Genomic DNA, 15,979 nt, shown 5'->3' on the forward strand with positions numbered 1-15,979 from the left:
TCATCACCAACATCATCACCAACGACAACATCATCATCAATAACATCATCATCCATCATCATTAACACAATCATCATCATCCATCATCATCAACACAATCCTCAGCATCCATCATCATCAACACAATCATCAGCATCCATCATCATCAACACAATCATCTTCATCCATCATCAACACAATCATCATCATCACCAACATCGTCATCACCACCAACAACATCCCCATCACAAACAAGATCATCATCATCATCACCACCAACAACAACATCATCACCAACAACAACATCATCATCACCAACATCATCATCACCAACATCATCATCATCATCACCAACAACAACATCATCATCATCACCAACAACATCATCTTCACCAACATTGTCATCACCACCAACAGCATCATCACCAATAACATCATCATCACCTACAACATCACCAAAATCATCATCATCATCATCATAATCATCACCAACAACATCATCACCACCAACAACATCATCAACATCATCACCAACAACAACATCATCATCATCATCACCCAAACAAAATCATTGTCATCATCACAAACAACATAATCTCCAACAACATAATCATCACCAACAAAATCATCAACACCAACAACATCATCATTATCACCAACATCATCATCACTGACAACATCACCAACAACATCCATAATCATCACCTACAACAACATCATCACAACCAACAACATCTTCACCACCAACATCATCACCACCAACAATAATATCATCACCACCAACCACAACATCATCAACACCAACAACAACATCATCAACACCAACAACATCATCATCACCAATATCATCATAATTATTATCACCAACAACATCATCATAACCAACATCATCATCACCAACATGATGATCATCATAATCATCAACAACATCATCATCATCACCAACAACATCATCATCACCTTCATTCATCATCGCCAACATTGTCATCATAACCAACAACATCGTCATCACCAACAACATCATCATCACCTTCATTCATCATCACCAACATCACCAAAAACATCATCATCACCAACAACATCATTATCGTCATCTCCAACAACATTATCATTACCAACACCAACAAAATCATCATCACCAACATCGTCGTCATCACCAACAACATCGTCATCACCAACAACATCATCATCGTCATCATCTCCAACAGCATCATTATCATCAACAACATCAACATCATCATCACCAACATCATCACCAACAACATCCTCACCATAATCATCACCAACAACAACATTTGAATTGATTTGATAACCATCATCACCAACAACATCATCATAATCAATAACAACATCATCATCACCAACAACATCATCACCATAGTCATCACCAACAACAACATCTTCATCACCAACATCGTCATCACCACGAACATCATCATCACCGACAAAATCATCATCACCAACATCGTCATCAATACCAACAACATCACCAACAACAACATCATCACCAACGACATCATCATCACAACAACATCATCATCATCACCATCAACAACAACATCATCACCACCACCATCATCGCCACCAACATCATCATCACCAACATCAACAACAAAATCATCATCCATCATCATCAACACAATCATCATCATCCTCCATCATCATCATCCATCATCATCAACACAATCATCATCATCATCCATCATCATCAACACAATCATCATCATCCATCATCAAAATAATCATCATCCATCATCAACACAATCATCATCACCAACAACATCACCACCAACATCATCCTCACCAACAACATAATCATCAACACCAACAACCTCATCACCAACAACATCAACAACAACAGCATCATCAACAACATCACCATCATCATCATTACCAACATCATCATCATTACAAACAACATCATCATCAACAAAAACAACAACAACAAGAGCATCACCGACAACAAGATCATCACCAACAACATCATCATCACCAACAACATCATCATCACAAACATCATCACCAACAACAACATCACCAACAACATCATCACCAACAACAACATCATCACCACCACCATCATCATCGCCACCAACATCAGCACCATCACCAACAACATCATCACCGGCAACATCAGCATTATCACCAACAACAACATCATCACCAACAACATCATCGTCGCCAACAACAACATCATTACCATCATCATCATCGTCACCAACATAATCATCACCAACAACATCATCAACATCAACATCATCATCACCAACAACATTATCATCACCACCAACAACATCATCATCATAATAATCACCAACAACATCACCAACAACATCACCAACAACATCATCATAATCATCACCAACAACATCATAATAATCATCACCAACAACATCACCAGCAACATCATCATCATCACCAACAACAACAACATCATCATCACCAACAACAACATAATCATCATAGTAATCACCAACAACATCATCATCACCAACAACATCATCATCACCAACAACAACATTATCAACACCAGTAACAACATCACCAACTACATCATCACCACCAACAACAACATCATTACCAACATCATCATCTTCATCATCATTACCGACAACAACATCATCATCACCAACAACAACATTATCAACACCAGTAACAACATCACCAACTACATCATCACCACCAACAACAACATCATTACCAACATCATCATCTTCATCATCATTACCGACAACAACATCATCACCAACAACATCATCATCACCAACAACATTGTCAACACCAAAAACAACATCAACACCACCAATAACATCATCACCAACGTCAACATCATCATCACCAACAACAACAATATCATCACCAACTACATAACCAACAACAACATTATCAACACCACCAACAACATCATCAATAACAACATCATCACCAACAACAACGCCATTATATTAACCTTCACCAACAACAACACCATTATATTAACCATCACCAACAACAACATCATCATAACCAACATCATCATCACCAACAACATCTTTATCATCCTCATCACCAACAACAACATCATCATCACCAACAACAACATTATCAACACCAACAACAACATCAACACCACCACCAACATCATCAATAACAACATCACCACCAACAACAACATCACCAACAACATCACCAACAACATCATCATCACCAACATCATTATCATCATCACCAACAACATTAGCACCAACAACCTCATCACCAACAACAACACCATTATATTAACCATCACCAACATGATCACTACCTTATCATCATCATCACCAACATCATCATCACCAACAACATCATCATCATCGTCAACATCACCAACAACATCATCATCACCAACAACAACATCATCATCACCAACAACGTCATCATCATCATCATCACCAACAACAACATCACCAACAACAACATCATCATCATCATCATTATCGCCAACAACGTCATCACCATCATCACCAACAACATCATCATCATAATCATCACCAACAACATCATCATCATGATCATCACCAACAACATCATCACCAACAACAACATCATCAACATCATCACCAACAACAACATCATCATCATCACCCAAACAAAATCATTGTCATCATCACAAACAACATCATCATCACCAACAACAACATCATCAACATCATCACCAACAACAACATCATCACCCAAACAAAATAATTATCATCATCACAAACAACATCATCATCACCAACAACATCATCATCACAAAGAACATCATCATCACCAACAGCATCATCATCACCAACATCATCATCACCAACAACATCATCATCACCAACAACATCATCATCACCAACAGCAGCATCATCATCACCAACAGCATCATCATCACCAACAGCATCATCATCACCAACAGCATCATCATCACCAACAGCATCATCATCACCAACAACAACATCATCACCAACAACAACATCATCATCACCAACAACAACATCCTCAACAAAAACAGCAGCAGCAGCCATTGGAGAGCCACTCACATATATACCCCATGTATATGGACAGTTTATGGACACCACAGGTAAGGTGCACTGTGAAGGACTGACCTGCTCAACTCTAGTCTTCATTAACCTCTTGGTGCAGCCTGACAGGGTTATAAGGGCAATACGAATGATAGATGAGAAAAGGCCACACTCACTGAAAGTTATCTTTGTTTAAAACCTGTTAGGGACAGACGTTCCGCTAGCGGAACGCCTCACCAATATCCAATGGTACAGCGTGGCGCGAAATACAAATACCTCAAAAATGCTATAACTTCAATTTCTCAAACATATGACTATTTTACACCATTTTAAAGACAAGACTCTCGTTAATATAACCACATTGTCCGATTTCAAAAAGGCTTTACAGCGAAAGCAAAACATTAGATTATGTCAGGAGAGTACCCTGCCAAAAATAAATCACACAGCCATTTTCAAAGCAAGCATATATGTCACAAAAACCAAAACCACAGCTAAATGCAGCACTAACCTTTGATGATCTTCATCAGATGACACTCCTAGGACATTATGTTATACAATACATGCATGTTTTGTTCAATCAAGTTCATATTTATATCAAAAAACAGCTTTTTACATTAGCATGTGATGTTCAGAACTAGCATACCCACCGCAAACTTCCGGTGAATTTACTAAATTATTCACGATAAACGTTTACAAAAAACATAACAATTATTTTAAGAATTATAGATACAGAACTCCTTTATGCAATAGCGGTGTCAGATTTTAAAATAGCTTTTCGGCGAAAGCACATTTTGCAATATTCTGAGTAGACAGCTCGGCCATCACAGGCTAGCTAATTTGACACCCACCAAGTTTGGTGCTCACCAAACTCAGATTTACTATAATAAAAATTGGATTACCTTTGCTGTTCTTCGTCAGAATGCACTCCCAGGTCTTCTACTTCAACAACAAATGTTGTTTTGGTTCGAAATAATCCATAGTTATATCCAAATAGCTCAGTTTTGTTCGTGCGTTCATGTCACTATCCGAAGGGTGACCCACGGGCGCATTTCGTGACAAAAGAATTCAAAATATTCCATTACCGTACTTCGAAGATGTCAAACGCAGTTTAAAATAATTTTTTATGATATTTTTCTCGTAAAATAGCGATAATATTCCAACCGGGCGACGTTATATTCATTCATAGACTGAAAGAAAAACATGGAGTCGTCTCGTGCACGCAGACTCCACTGTCATTGTTCCCTGCCTGACCACTCACAAAAACGACTGCTTTTTTTTCGCCCAGAGACTGCAGAGACGTCATTCCGCTTTCTGGCGCCTTCTGAGAGCCAATGGAAGCCTTAGAAAATGTCACGTTACAGCAGAGATGCTGTATTTTTGATAGAGATGCCCTAGAAGGAGAACAAATTGTCAGACAGGGCACTTCCTGTATGGAATCTTCTCAGGTTTTGGTCTGCCATATGAGTTCTGTTATACTCACAGACACCATTCAAACAGTTTTAGAAACTTTGGAGTGTTTTCTATCCAAATCTACTATATTATATGCATATTCTAGTTTCTGGGCAGGAGTAGTAACCAGATTAAATCGGGTACGTTTTTTATCCGGCCGTGAAAATACTGCCCCCTATCCCAAACAGGTTAAGAAATGTTGTTATTTTTATAACCTCTGCTGCTACTAATGAATGTAAAACGACAGTATCTAAAGACTGAAGGAAGAGAGGGGGGGGTGGTGGGGGGGGGGGGGGGTAGAGAGAGATGGAAAGAGTGAGAGGAAGAGAGGGGGAGAGAGGCAGGGAGAGAGGAGGGTCTTTAGAGCTGCAATGAATGTCAAATAGACATCAGAGAGACAGAGAAGATGGGGAGAGAGGGAGGTGGTCAGGTCAGAGAGAATGGGATAGAGGGATGGGAGGAGGTGAGAGGGATGGCGGGATGGTAGCAGGTGATCGGTCAAGCTTTGGTCATGTCCAAAAGAGAGGATCTGACTCACTTCTCTCACAGCTCATTAATAACACATAGGATATACTCAGCTCAGTAATGACCCAACTACGTCACAAATGGCACCCTATTTCCTATTTAGTGCACTACCTTTGACCAGGGCCTATAGGGCTCTGGACAAAAGTAGTGAACTATATTGGGAATAGGGTGCAATTTTGGATGCAGGCCCACTTACACAAAGTGATCTCACAGTCACATTAGTAACACACTACAGTGACCACAGAGTACAAATCTGTTGTTCTGCCCCTGAACAAGGCAGTTAACCCACTGTTCCTAGGCTGTCATTGAAAATAAGAATTTGTTCTTAACTGACTTGCCTAGTTAAATAAAGGTAAATAAATAAAAGAGGCCAGTGACCTTCCCTCAGCTCTGGGAGATTCAGACTAACAATATCATAGGTGTCAGTAGGTTCAGTTAAAAGAAAGACAGAATAGCATCAGTGTACAGTATGTACAGTATATACAGGATCTCCCTCAGTCAGTAATAGTAGTGTACTTAACTCCTCCTCTCTCCTCCTCTCTCACTAACAGCACAGATACTCCACTCATCTGTATGGCTAGAAATGACACGCTTTCTGATCCATTATCTGATAGATAGAAGTAGAACACGCACACGCACACACACACACACACACACACACACACACACACACACACACACACACACACACACACACACACACACACTATAAGCTTTAGAATATAATAAGAGCGTCATGGTCTATGTGTGACCTATCCGTTTAGCTAGCAGAGCCAGAAGGCAGATATTCTAAGAAGTGTTGTTATCTGTGCAGACATTATCCCCAGCGCCCTATACAGCAGTATTCTGGAGCTATATGTATCTCTATAGAGGGCTCTGATTAGCCCTATCTTTGATTTATGCTAATCTCTGACCATGTAAAGCCTCACATCTTTAACTAAAAATAGACTCCTTTTTTCTCCAGTCATCACAGGGATAAAGACCTTAATGTTAGAAATAGACTGATGTCAAAGAAAGACATTTTAAATAGAGAGATATGAAACAGAGGGATTTTGAAGAAAGAGAGGTGTACATATGGAGAAATATGAGAGCATATTGAGAGTTCAGAGTAACTTGAATCGGGTTGGTATGTCACCTCCACCAATCATATTACTCCATGACATCATCATCTAACGCGTCCCCGTCCATCTCCCTGTGGCGCTGTTTGATGGTGTCACTGTGCCAGACAGAGGTAGGTACCAGGTTGTGTGAGGCATGTTGCGTGTGCCGTCTTCTCGTGAAAGGTGTTGCATGTGTGTTGGGACATGAAATGCTGTACGTTGCTATTGTAGCCATGACGTCTGACGGCTGTGAACTCTCATTCTGATTGGCAGAATATCAACCAATTAGAGCTTTTCGGAGACATCTCCACACTCCCGGACATCTACTCCCCCTCGGTGAGTACACCCCCCCCTCCTCCTCCCCTCTCTCTCTCATGACCTTTGACCTGGTTTAGCTGACGGAGGAATCATGTTATTGTTTGTATTGGCTGGTAGAATCAAGCATACAGTGTACTGTAGTGTTTTGTGTGTGTGTGTGTGTCTGTTTTGCTCCCCTATGGGGGTAAAGTGGTTTTAACCTGTTCCTCTCCCTTTCCCTCCCATCTCCTCCCCTAGACCCCTGCCTCTCCAGCCAACACCCTGGACCCGTCTCTGGGCCTGCAGCCCCTCACAGAACTCTTTAACCCCTTCAACCCCGCCTCTGTACCCTCAGGTAGGAACTCATCTCTCCTTTCCTCTTTGCAGCAGAGTTGGAAAAAGCAGCTCTGAGAAGAGATGAGTCAGAGTTATAATGAGTCTGTGTAGTTCGATGAGTCTGGGACTGTCTGAATAAATCTATGCATGATAATGACTGAGCATGTGGACGTAATGACCATAGTTCAGTATACCCATTAAGACACAATATTAACTACAGGCTAAAGTAGGTCACTGTACTGCAGTGGTAAATGGGGTACTCTATGTGCATGTGTATAACTCGCTCGTCTCCTCTCCTCTCTCTGTCCAGGTTATGTGGCGATGGGAGCGGTACCTCCAGGTCAGGTGTGGTCGCAACAGGCTTTTGCTGCCCAGGCAGGTCCTCTGTTTGGGGTCCAGTCCCCCCTGGGTCAGTCCCTCCCTATAGCCCAGGTCCTGCCTGGAGGCCAGCCTCTCATCTGGGGCCAGGCCAACCTCTTCCCTGCTACACAGCAGCAGTGGGCCGCCATGACGGGAGCAGGTATATACACACAGACACAAATATGTATGTATGCACGTACACACACAGGGATGAACTAACGTGCGCATGCTCTCTCTCACACACACACACACACACACACACACACACACACACACACACACACACACACACACACACACACACACACACACACAGTAAAGTGTATTGTCCTGCATCTAGGGTTCCCTGCTACAGCCTACCTCCCAGCCCAGCCAGGATCTCTGCCTGCCATGTTCCTCCCTGTCAATCAACCCTGCGACAGCCTATCATCTGCCAGCGCTGCCTCTAACCCCACCCCCTCATCAGCCTCAAGTCCACAGCATGCAGAGAGGCAGCGGCAGAAGATGAGCAAGGTAGGAGAATTGTATTCTATTGATTTTATTTAAATATTCTATTTACCAACCAAGTCAATGGAGAACCAATTCACATTGATAGTAATGGCCTGGCCAAGACACAAAAGCTCTATACAATACTGTCACTTTTTATTGGCCAAAATGTTACAGCGTGTCTTTAACATCTTCTGCTCTCGCTGTAGGAGATGTTTAAGGACTTCCAGCTAGTGAAGCCTCCAGCCATGCCTGCTAAGATGGGGGACCAGCACCCCTGTGTAGCTGAGACCTCGGGGGCCTTCAGCTCCTATTTCAGCCGTGTGGGGACCGCCACCGATACAGACGACTGTGACGACTTTGACATCTCTCAGCTCAACCTCACTCCTGTCACCTCCACCACTCCCTCCACTAACTCACGTATGTACACACTCATGGCTGTTTGATTTGTGTTTATAGCCAAATTACTCTCTGTTTGGAAGTTCTCTCCTCCCTTCACCCCTCATACCGCTCTACCTCCATTTTTGCCTCAACTCCCTGTCTTTTTGATTTTCTGTATCTCATTTAATTAATTGTAATTTGCCATCATCATCAATAAAACTACAGAGAGACAGTTGCTGGGGAGGTATTTTATCTGATTTCAACTCAAGAAGAATGCTGACTCTCTGTACTTCCATCCCATCTCTCTTTCTCTCCACCCCTCCCCCCTCTCCTCTCCCAGCTCCGACCCCGGCCCCCAGACAGAGTTCTCCATCTAAATCGGCGGCGTCTCACGTTAGTGACCACATTGACCACATCAGTGACCCCGCCACAGATGCCACCGACCCCTCCACAGATGACTCGTTCGGTGAGGTCGAGGGCAGCCCCAGTCGAAGTGGAGAGGAGGACGCGGTGAGTACTTGTGAGTGTGCGTGTGGGTGTGAAATGAGATCTGTTGATGAATAGGCTGTGTATCAGCACTATGGACTAGGTAATCACTCTCTGTGATTGGCTACTCTCGTGGCTGGCCTTTGTGTGTGTGTGTGTGTGTGTGTGTGTGTGTGTGTGTGTGTGTGTGTGTGTGTGTGTGTGTGTGTGTGTGTGTGTGTGTGTGTGTGTGTGTGTGTGTGGACAGTAAAGTGTTAAATGAGCTGCTGGAGGTGTCAGATAGATCATTAAGATATTGTTAATGTTAGCAGGTAGCGCCATACATCACTTGCTCTATAGCACCCTGTTATTATTCAACTGATGAACTAGGGTCTTTTCTATACCTGGATTCAAGAGCTGGAGAGAAGGAGAGAGAGAGAGAATTAGAAAGTGTGAGACAGTGAGACAGAGTGAGGGAAAGAGAGAATGACAGAGTGAGAGAAAGAGAGGAGGGAGAGAGATTGATAGGTACAGAAACAGTGCAGTGAGACAGAGATACATAGAGCGAGAGGAATGGGAAAGCACTGGGGTCACAAACCTGACAATGGTAGAAAAAAACTGAATTGGAAGCGATGCCTTCTACCATTGATTTTGTATGCCAGTCAGACAATTCCCAAGTACTCTCTCTATCTTCTCTCTCCCCCTGCCCCCCACCCCTCTCTCTCTCTCTGAAAGAAGTGTGACTCAGTTGAGCCAGTGGAGCTCATATTCCTGTTGTTATGGAACAAAGCCTGAATTAGTGAAAGGGAAAGAAAAAAAGAGAGAGAGCCAGAGAGAGAAAGTAGGGCATTCTCAGCATTAGAGATGTCAGTTGAGTGCTCTCGACAGCAACAGTCAACATTACGCTTTACGCAACCTAATGAAACAGGCCTGTATAGAGAGAAGGAGAGCAAGAGAGAGAGAAACATCCTCCCACTCTCTCTGTGGTGAGGGAGGTGTAAAGAGCGTTTCAGGGATCAATAGAGTGCACTCTAAAAAAGTTTTTAGAAGTCCTCAGTGTGTGCGTGTGTCCTTTCTCTCCTTTAGTACATTGCTGCTCTGTCACTGCCTATAATCTCCTCTTTTTATATCCTGCTTTCAACTACAACTATTTCTCTATATTCCCTTACTTTCCTGCTCTTCTTTCTTCCTTCTCTTCTCTACTCCTTCTCTTCTCCGCCCTTCTCTTCTCCTTCTTTCTCTTCTCCTTCCTTCTCTTCTCCTTCCTTCTCTTCTCCTTCTTTCTCTTCTCCTTCTTTCTCTTCTCCTTCCTTCTCTTCTCCTTCTTTCTCTTCTCCTTCTTTCTCTTCTCCTTCCTTCTCTTCTCCTTCTTTCTCTACTCCTTCCTTCTCTTCTCCTTCTTTCTCTTCTCCTTCTTTCTCTTCTCCTTCCTTCTCTTCTCCTTCTTTCTCTTCTCCTTCCTTCTCTTCTCCTTCCTTCTCTTCTCCTTCTTTCTCTTCTCCTTCTTTCTCTTCTCCTTCCTTCCCTCCTTCCTTCTCTTCTCCTCTCCTTCCTTCTCTTCTCCTTCCTTCTCTTCTCCTTCCCCTTCCTTCTCTTCTCCTCCTCTCCTCTCCTCTGCTCTCCTCTCCTCTCCAGGCGTGTCGGTCTGGGTCTCCTTGTCCCAGTGAGACAGCAGTTTCTAATCCAGCCCAAACCAGTCCACCTGCCAACAGCTAGATGACGCTGGCTGGGTGCTGGGTAGGTATCTATCCAACCTTCCTCTCCTCCTTCTCCTCCCTCCTTCCTTTGCTTTCTGTAAGCCTGCCTTCTCCACACACACCTTACCTTTACTGATCTTCTGTTCACCCTCTCTATTCTCTGTCTCTCTCTTTCTCTCCAGCCTTCCCTTTTTCTTGTCCCCTCACTTATCGTGTCTGCTGCATCCTCTGATGATAGCATGGTGTGTCTGACTGCCTGTGGTTGGCTTGTGTGATTATGCAACTGCGCATGTGTGTGCTTCTGTGTGTGTGCTTGTTGTGTGTGTTGCGTCTTGTTGTGTCTGTGTTCTCTCTCCCTATAGCCACCAGAGGTGTGTGAGTATCTCAATAAAGGATGTGTGTGTGTTTAAAACTCACCATGCATGGGCACGCTGTCATTATGTAATTCTGTTTGTCTCGGATGCATTTTCTACATCTTGATGTTCAATGTACACTGAGTGTAAAAAACATTAAGGACACCTGCTCTTTCCATGACACAGACTGACCAGGTGAATCCAGGTGAAAGCTATGATCCCTTATTGATGTCACTTGTTAAATCCACTTCAATCAGTGTAGATGAAGGGGAGGAGACAGGTTAAAGAAGGATTTTTAAGCCTTGAGACAATTGAGACATGGATTGTGTATGTGTGCCATTCAGAAGGTGAATGGCAAGACAAAATATTTAAGTGCCTTTGAATGGGTATGGTAGTAGGTGCCAGGCGCACCGGTTTGTGCCAAGAACTGCAATGCTGCTGGGTTTTTCACACTCAACAGTGTCCTGCGTGTATCAAGAATGGTCCACCACCCAGCATCCCTGTGGAACTCTTTCGACACCTTGTGGAGTCCATGCACCAACGAATTGAGGCTGTTATGAGCGCAAAGGGGGGGTGGAACTCAATATTAGGAAGGTGTCCTAAATGTTTTGTACACTCAGTGTATATACTGTACTGTACATGATGTTATGTGATGTCAAATGTAATATGATGTCAAATGTATATGTCCTGGACTGCAGTTCAGGGTTGGAGATAGTCAGTGTTGTATTATAGAGACTTTCCTCCTATGGCAGTGGCTTCCCTTTATCACACACACACGCACACACGCGCACACACACACACACACACACACACACACACACACACACACACACACTTCTTATAGTGTGGGTGTAATGATAGGTGGTGTCAGTCAGGCCCACACACAGGGAACTATGTAATGACAGTGTTTTTATCAGTAATACTGGGCAGCCACCACTAATAACTAGGTGATATGAATTAGCATTAGTTTATATCTAGGAAGAACCCTAAACCCAATCACTGAGGAGCCAGAGGGGGGGAGTAGGAGGAGAGAGGCCAGAGCTATGTTTGTGGTCTAATCACTCGGCCACATACTGACATACACACAAATGTACATGTATTTGACTCACACACTCAAAGGTCCCATCTGCATACAATAGAATTCTCAAATATGGTAATTCCACTTAGGAGTCAGATATGGAAGTGCTGGACCAATCAGCCAATCACGTGTCAGAGTGAACCTATGTAACTCCCTGCTGACAGGCTGACTGCAGTGTAATAATGTGTATGATAATAACACAGGCCTCTTCTGACTGTTGTAGTCTGTGGACATCCCCATCAAACCTGCTGTGATATGTTTCCACACATACTCACACGCTGCTGTAGGAGGAAGGCAGACAGCAGTGTGTCAGACACACACATGCACGTGCACACACACACTCCGACAGTGATAGATCCGTTGTTCAAAGTTAGGATCTGACAGGCTGAGGTGGGTGGGAGAGAGAGAGAGAGAACACACACAAAAGAGGGTCCAATCCCAAATGGACCCCTAAACTCTACGCCCTACGCACTTGTGGAGAGGATTTGACAGGTGTAGTTGCTTCAACTTGCCCTCTAATAGTCTAGGTGGAAGTTTCAACATATTGCTTAGACCAATAAAATCCTCTAAGCTCTTCACAACTGCATAGGGTGTAGGGTTTAGGGGTCCATTTGGGATTGGGCTACACACTCACTATGCAACAATACCCTCAGCCTCTGCACAATGACTGGTCTCTCTGTCTACAGCAGGGTGCTACTGCCATCTGGTGTTTACAACAGGAACTGCATGTGTTGCAGCTGGAGAACGGGTCTGTGAGTCTGACCTGTGTTCAGTCCCAGTGGGTCATGCTAATACTAACATGCTAACTGTGTCTCCTCTCTGTCTGCCTAGGGGAAGGATCTCTGTCTGCAGGGGAAGGATCCTCTCTATGCCCAGATCAACAAAGGGAGGAAATAAAGAGACTGAACACTGGACTGACCTACCAATGCTGACAAGCCAACCCCATGTGTGTGTGCACGCACGTTCTCTTTATCAGCCTTCGCCTCTGCCTTCTTTTTACCTAGTAATTTCACCTTCCCCTCATCCTTGTCTTTGCCCTTCACCTTCTCCTCCTCCTCCTTGACAATGACTCTGGATGCGATGCCACCTGGAGGGAGGAGAGGAGGGAGGGTCGAGCACCGCGCGGTAGGGAGTGTGAGTTGGAGGGTGTGTGTGATGTGGAGCTGAGGGAAGGAAGGCAGTTTGTAGGGCTGCGAGGAGGAGTCAGGACTTTAGGTTTCTCAGGGAGAGCAGGTTTGGTCCCGGGCTGCTTCAGCAGCAGAACTTCCTGATCCTGGAACTTTGCCCTGAAGGACTTGAAGTCCAGAGAGTCTTCTTCCTATCAGACAAAGAAAGGAGGGGTGGGGGGAGAGAGGTTGAAAACAGGTACCTCATACCTGAAAAAGACTAAAGGATATTAATAGAATTTCAAATTACAGGTTATCATTGAGCCCACTCTACAGATGTCGGATCACCCTGTTGCAGGATAACTTTCCTGCAATGCAGGGCATTTTAAACTTGTAGTGTTTTTGAGGTTTAAAAAGGCTTCTGAAGTTTGTGATTTCCACTTTGAATTTTGACTTGATTTTCCCTCACGAAAAATGTATCAACCTCTACAAAAATGTCATTAATTATAATCCAAATAATAATTCACATTTCCTGTTGCTGCAAGTTTACAGTCTAATTCAACATGAGATAAAACAAACTAAGTGACCGTATCATTATTTTCAAGGTGGGGTGCACAACCCACTCTGGCACCAAAACTGCCAATAGAAACCCATAGAAGCCTAATTCCTTTAGGTGAGAGCCTGGGGGCAATAGAACTATAGGTCAGGGGACCTGGGCTTGTGTGTGTGTGTGTGTGTGTGTGTGTGTGTGTGTGTGTGTGTGTGTGTGTGTGTGTGTGTGTGTGTGTGTGTGTGTGTGTGTGTGTGTGTGTGTGTGTGTGTGTGTGTGTGTGACTCATCTCAAGCAGCAGCCTGGCATCCCCTCTTACAAAGGATGGAATGCGCCATCTCCTCCCTCTACTCGCCTTTCATTCTCTCTCTCTTTCTCTCCATCAAACATTGCTAGAGACTATGCTGCCAAAGGGTGACTAGGCCAAGCGTTGTCTCCTTTCCCAACACACACACAGCGGTATCAGACATGGACAGAATTAGTGTCTGTAGCAAGTGGATCCTGGTATGGACTGGTATGCTGAGATCCTTATTTCTGATTGGCCGGTTTATTGGGATCTCGACATCTGATTGGCTATTTGGGTGTTTCGCCTTTATGTGAGTGTCTGCTGGATCACTATGCAGAAACAGACTCTGGGAGCTGCTCTCACACACAGTGTGTTTCCAAATGTCTCTTCTCAGAGGGAATGGGAAGGCTTCAAAGTGAATGGACACTGAGGCATGGATGTTGCCAACCTAACAGGCATCGCCTGGCATGAACGAACATTGCCAAACTATCGGATAGTGCCGGACTTCGGATGTATGTTGCCAAACTAACTGATTCTGTGAATGAATTGCTCATTCTCTATAATAGCTTTTGTACAATATGGATTAAAACAGACAAACGGAAATGTTTATTTTATAAGTCAATCAAGCCGCTGGAATCAGCTCTCCTGGAGTTATACAGTCACAAGGCTTTAAGAGACCTGATTGTCGATTTGCCAAACTAATTTTGTAAATTATAATAACAATGATCATTCTGTCCACAGACTTCTGTGCCATAAAATAGGCAGGCTTCAGTTATGCAACCAGAAGGTATCAAGCAATACCAACATGTGTGTATGTCTAGGTTTCTGTTGCTCTCTCAACCTCTGTTGTTCTGTCTATGATCCTATACGTGTCTTTCCCTAACACAGCCCTTGTCTATACTGCAGCCCTTTATTATCAATAGCCATGCTTATCAACAGCCATGTTTATCAACAGCCATGCTTATCAACAGCCATGTTTATCAACATCTATGTTTATCAACATCCATGTTCATCAATATCCATGTTTATCAATATCTGTTGATCAAAATCCATGTTTATCAATATCTGTTGATCAAAATCCATGTTTATCAATATCTGTTGATCAAAATCCATGTTTATCAACATCCATGTTTATCAATATCTATGTGCCAATAACACGTTCCCACTGATGTACTCTGTAACCTCTTACAGTCATACTATCACCACCTCCATGCTTCATATCATCCCTCAATCTGAGTGATAGGACCCTTACCCATCATCACAACCACACCAGACACTCACAGCTGGCTGTCATCGACCCCTAACCTGTCTGTCTGTGCTACTGCTAGTACTACATCAACTCTGATGCCAATGACTCCCTATTTTATGGCCAAAGTCTATGTGTAATTAGACTCATCTGGACTGACACCTTGAATAACTCTTTGGACAATAGAAAAAGACGAAGAAGAAGAACATTAGGAAGTGGAGTAAAAGGGAAACATGCTGTTTGATTACATAATATTTCTAGACATATTTTATGCT

The 15,979-nt window shown here is 43.3% G+C and overlaps 1 protein-coding gene across 7 annotated transcripts in view; it reads left to right on the forward strand.

Moving 5' to 3' along the window:
* Nucleotides 1–15,422, forward strand: part of LOC115158478 (disabled homolog 1) — a 268,501-nt gene extending 253,079 nt beyond the window's left edge. For 4 of the 7 annotated variants that reach the window (XM_029707465.1, XM_029707464.1, XM_029707468.1 and 1 more), the window contains 8 exons: nucleotides 7,337–7,399; nucleotides 7,619–7,715; nucleotides 8,007–8,216; nucleotides 8,397–8,569; nucleotides 8,752–8,962; nucleotides 9,264–9,433; nucleotides 11,024–11,125; nucleotides 13,348–15,422. In XM_029707465.1, the coding sequence (XP_029563325.1) occupies nucleotides 7,337–7,399; nucleotides 7,619–7,715; nucleotides 8,007–8,216; nucleotides 8,397–8,569; nucleotides 8,752–8,962; nucleotides 9,264–9,433; nucleotides 11,024–11,104 (1,005 nt within the window). In that variant the 3' untranslated portion in view covers nucleotides 11,105–11,125; nucleotides 13,348–15,422. Of the gene's footprint in view, nucleotides 1–7,336; nucleotides 7,400–7,618; nucleotides 7,716–8,006; nucleotides 8,217–8,396; nucleotides 8,570–8,751; nucleotides 8,963–9,263; nucleotides 9,434–11,023; nucleotides 11,126–11,267; nucleotides 11,639–13,347 lie in introns of those variants that run through there. The other 3 variants (XR_003868675.1, XM_029707466.1, XM_029707467.1) reach the window with 3 other exon arrangements.
* The last annotated feature ends 557 nt before the right edge of the window (nucleotides 15,423–15,979 follow it).

Source organism: Salmo trutta, chromosome 22 (genome assembly GCF_901001165.1).
Source record: "Salmo trutta chromosome 22, fSalTru1.1, whole genome shotgun sequence".
In the NCBI taxonomy this organism is placed as follows: domain Eukaryota; kingdom Metazoa; phylum Chordata; class Actinopteri; order Salmoniformes; family Salmonidae; genus Salmo; species Salmo trutta.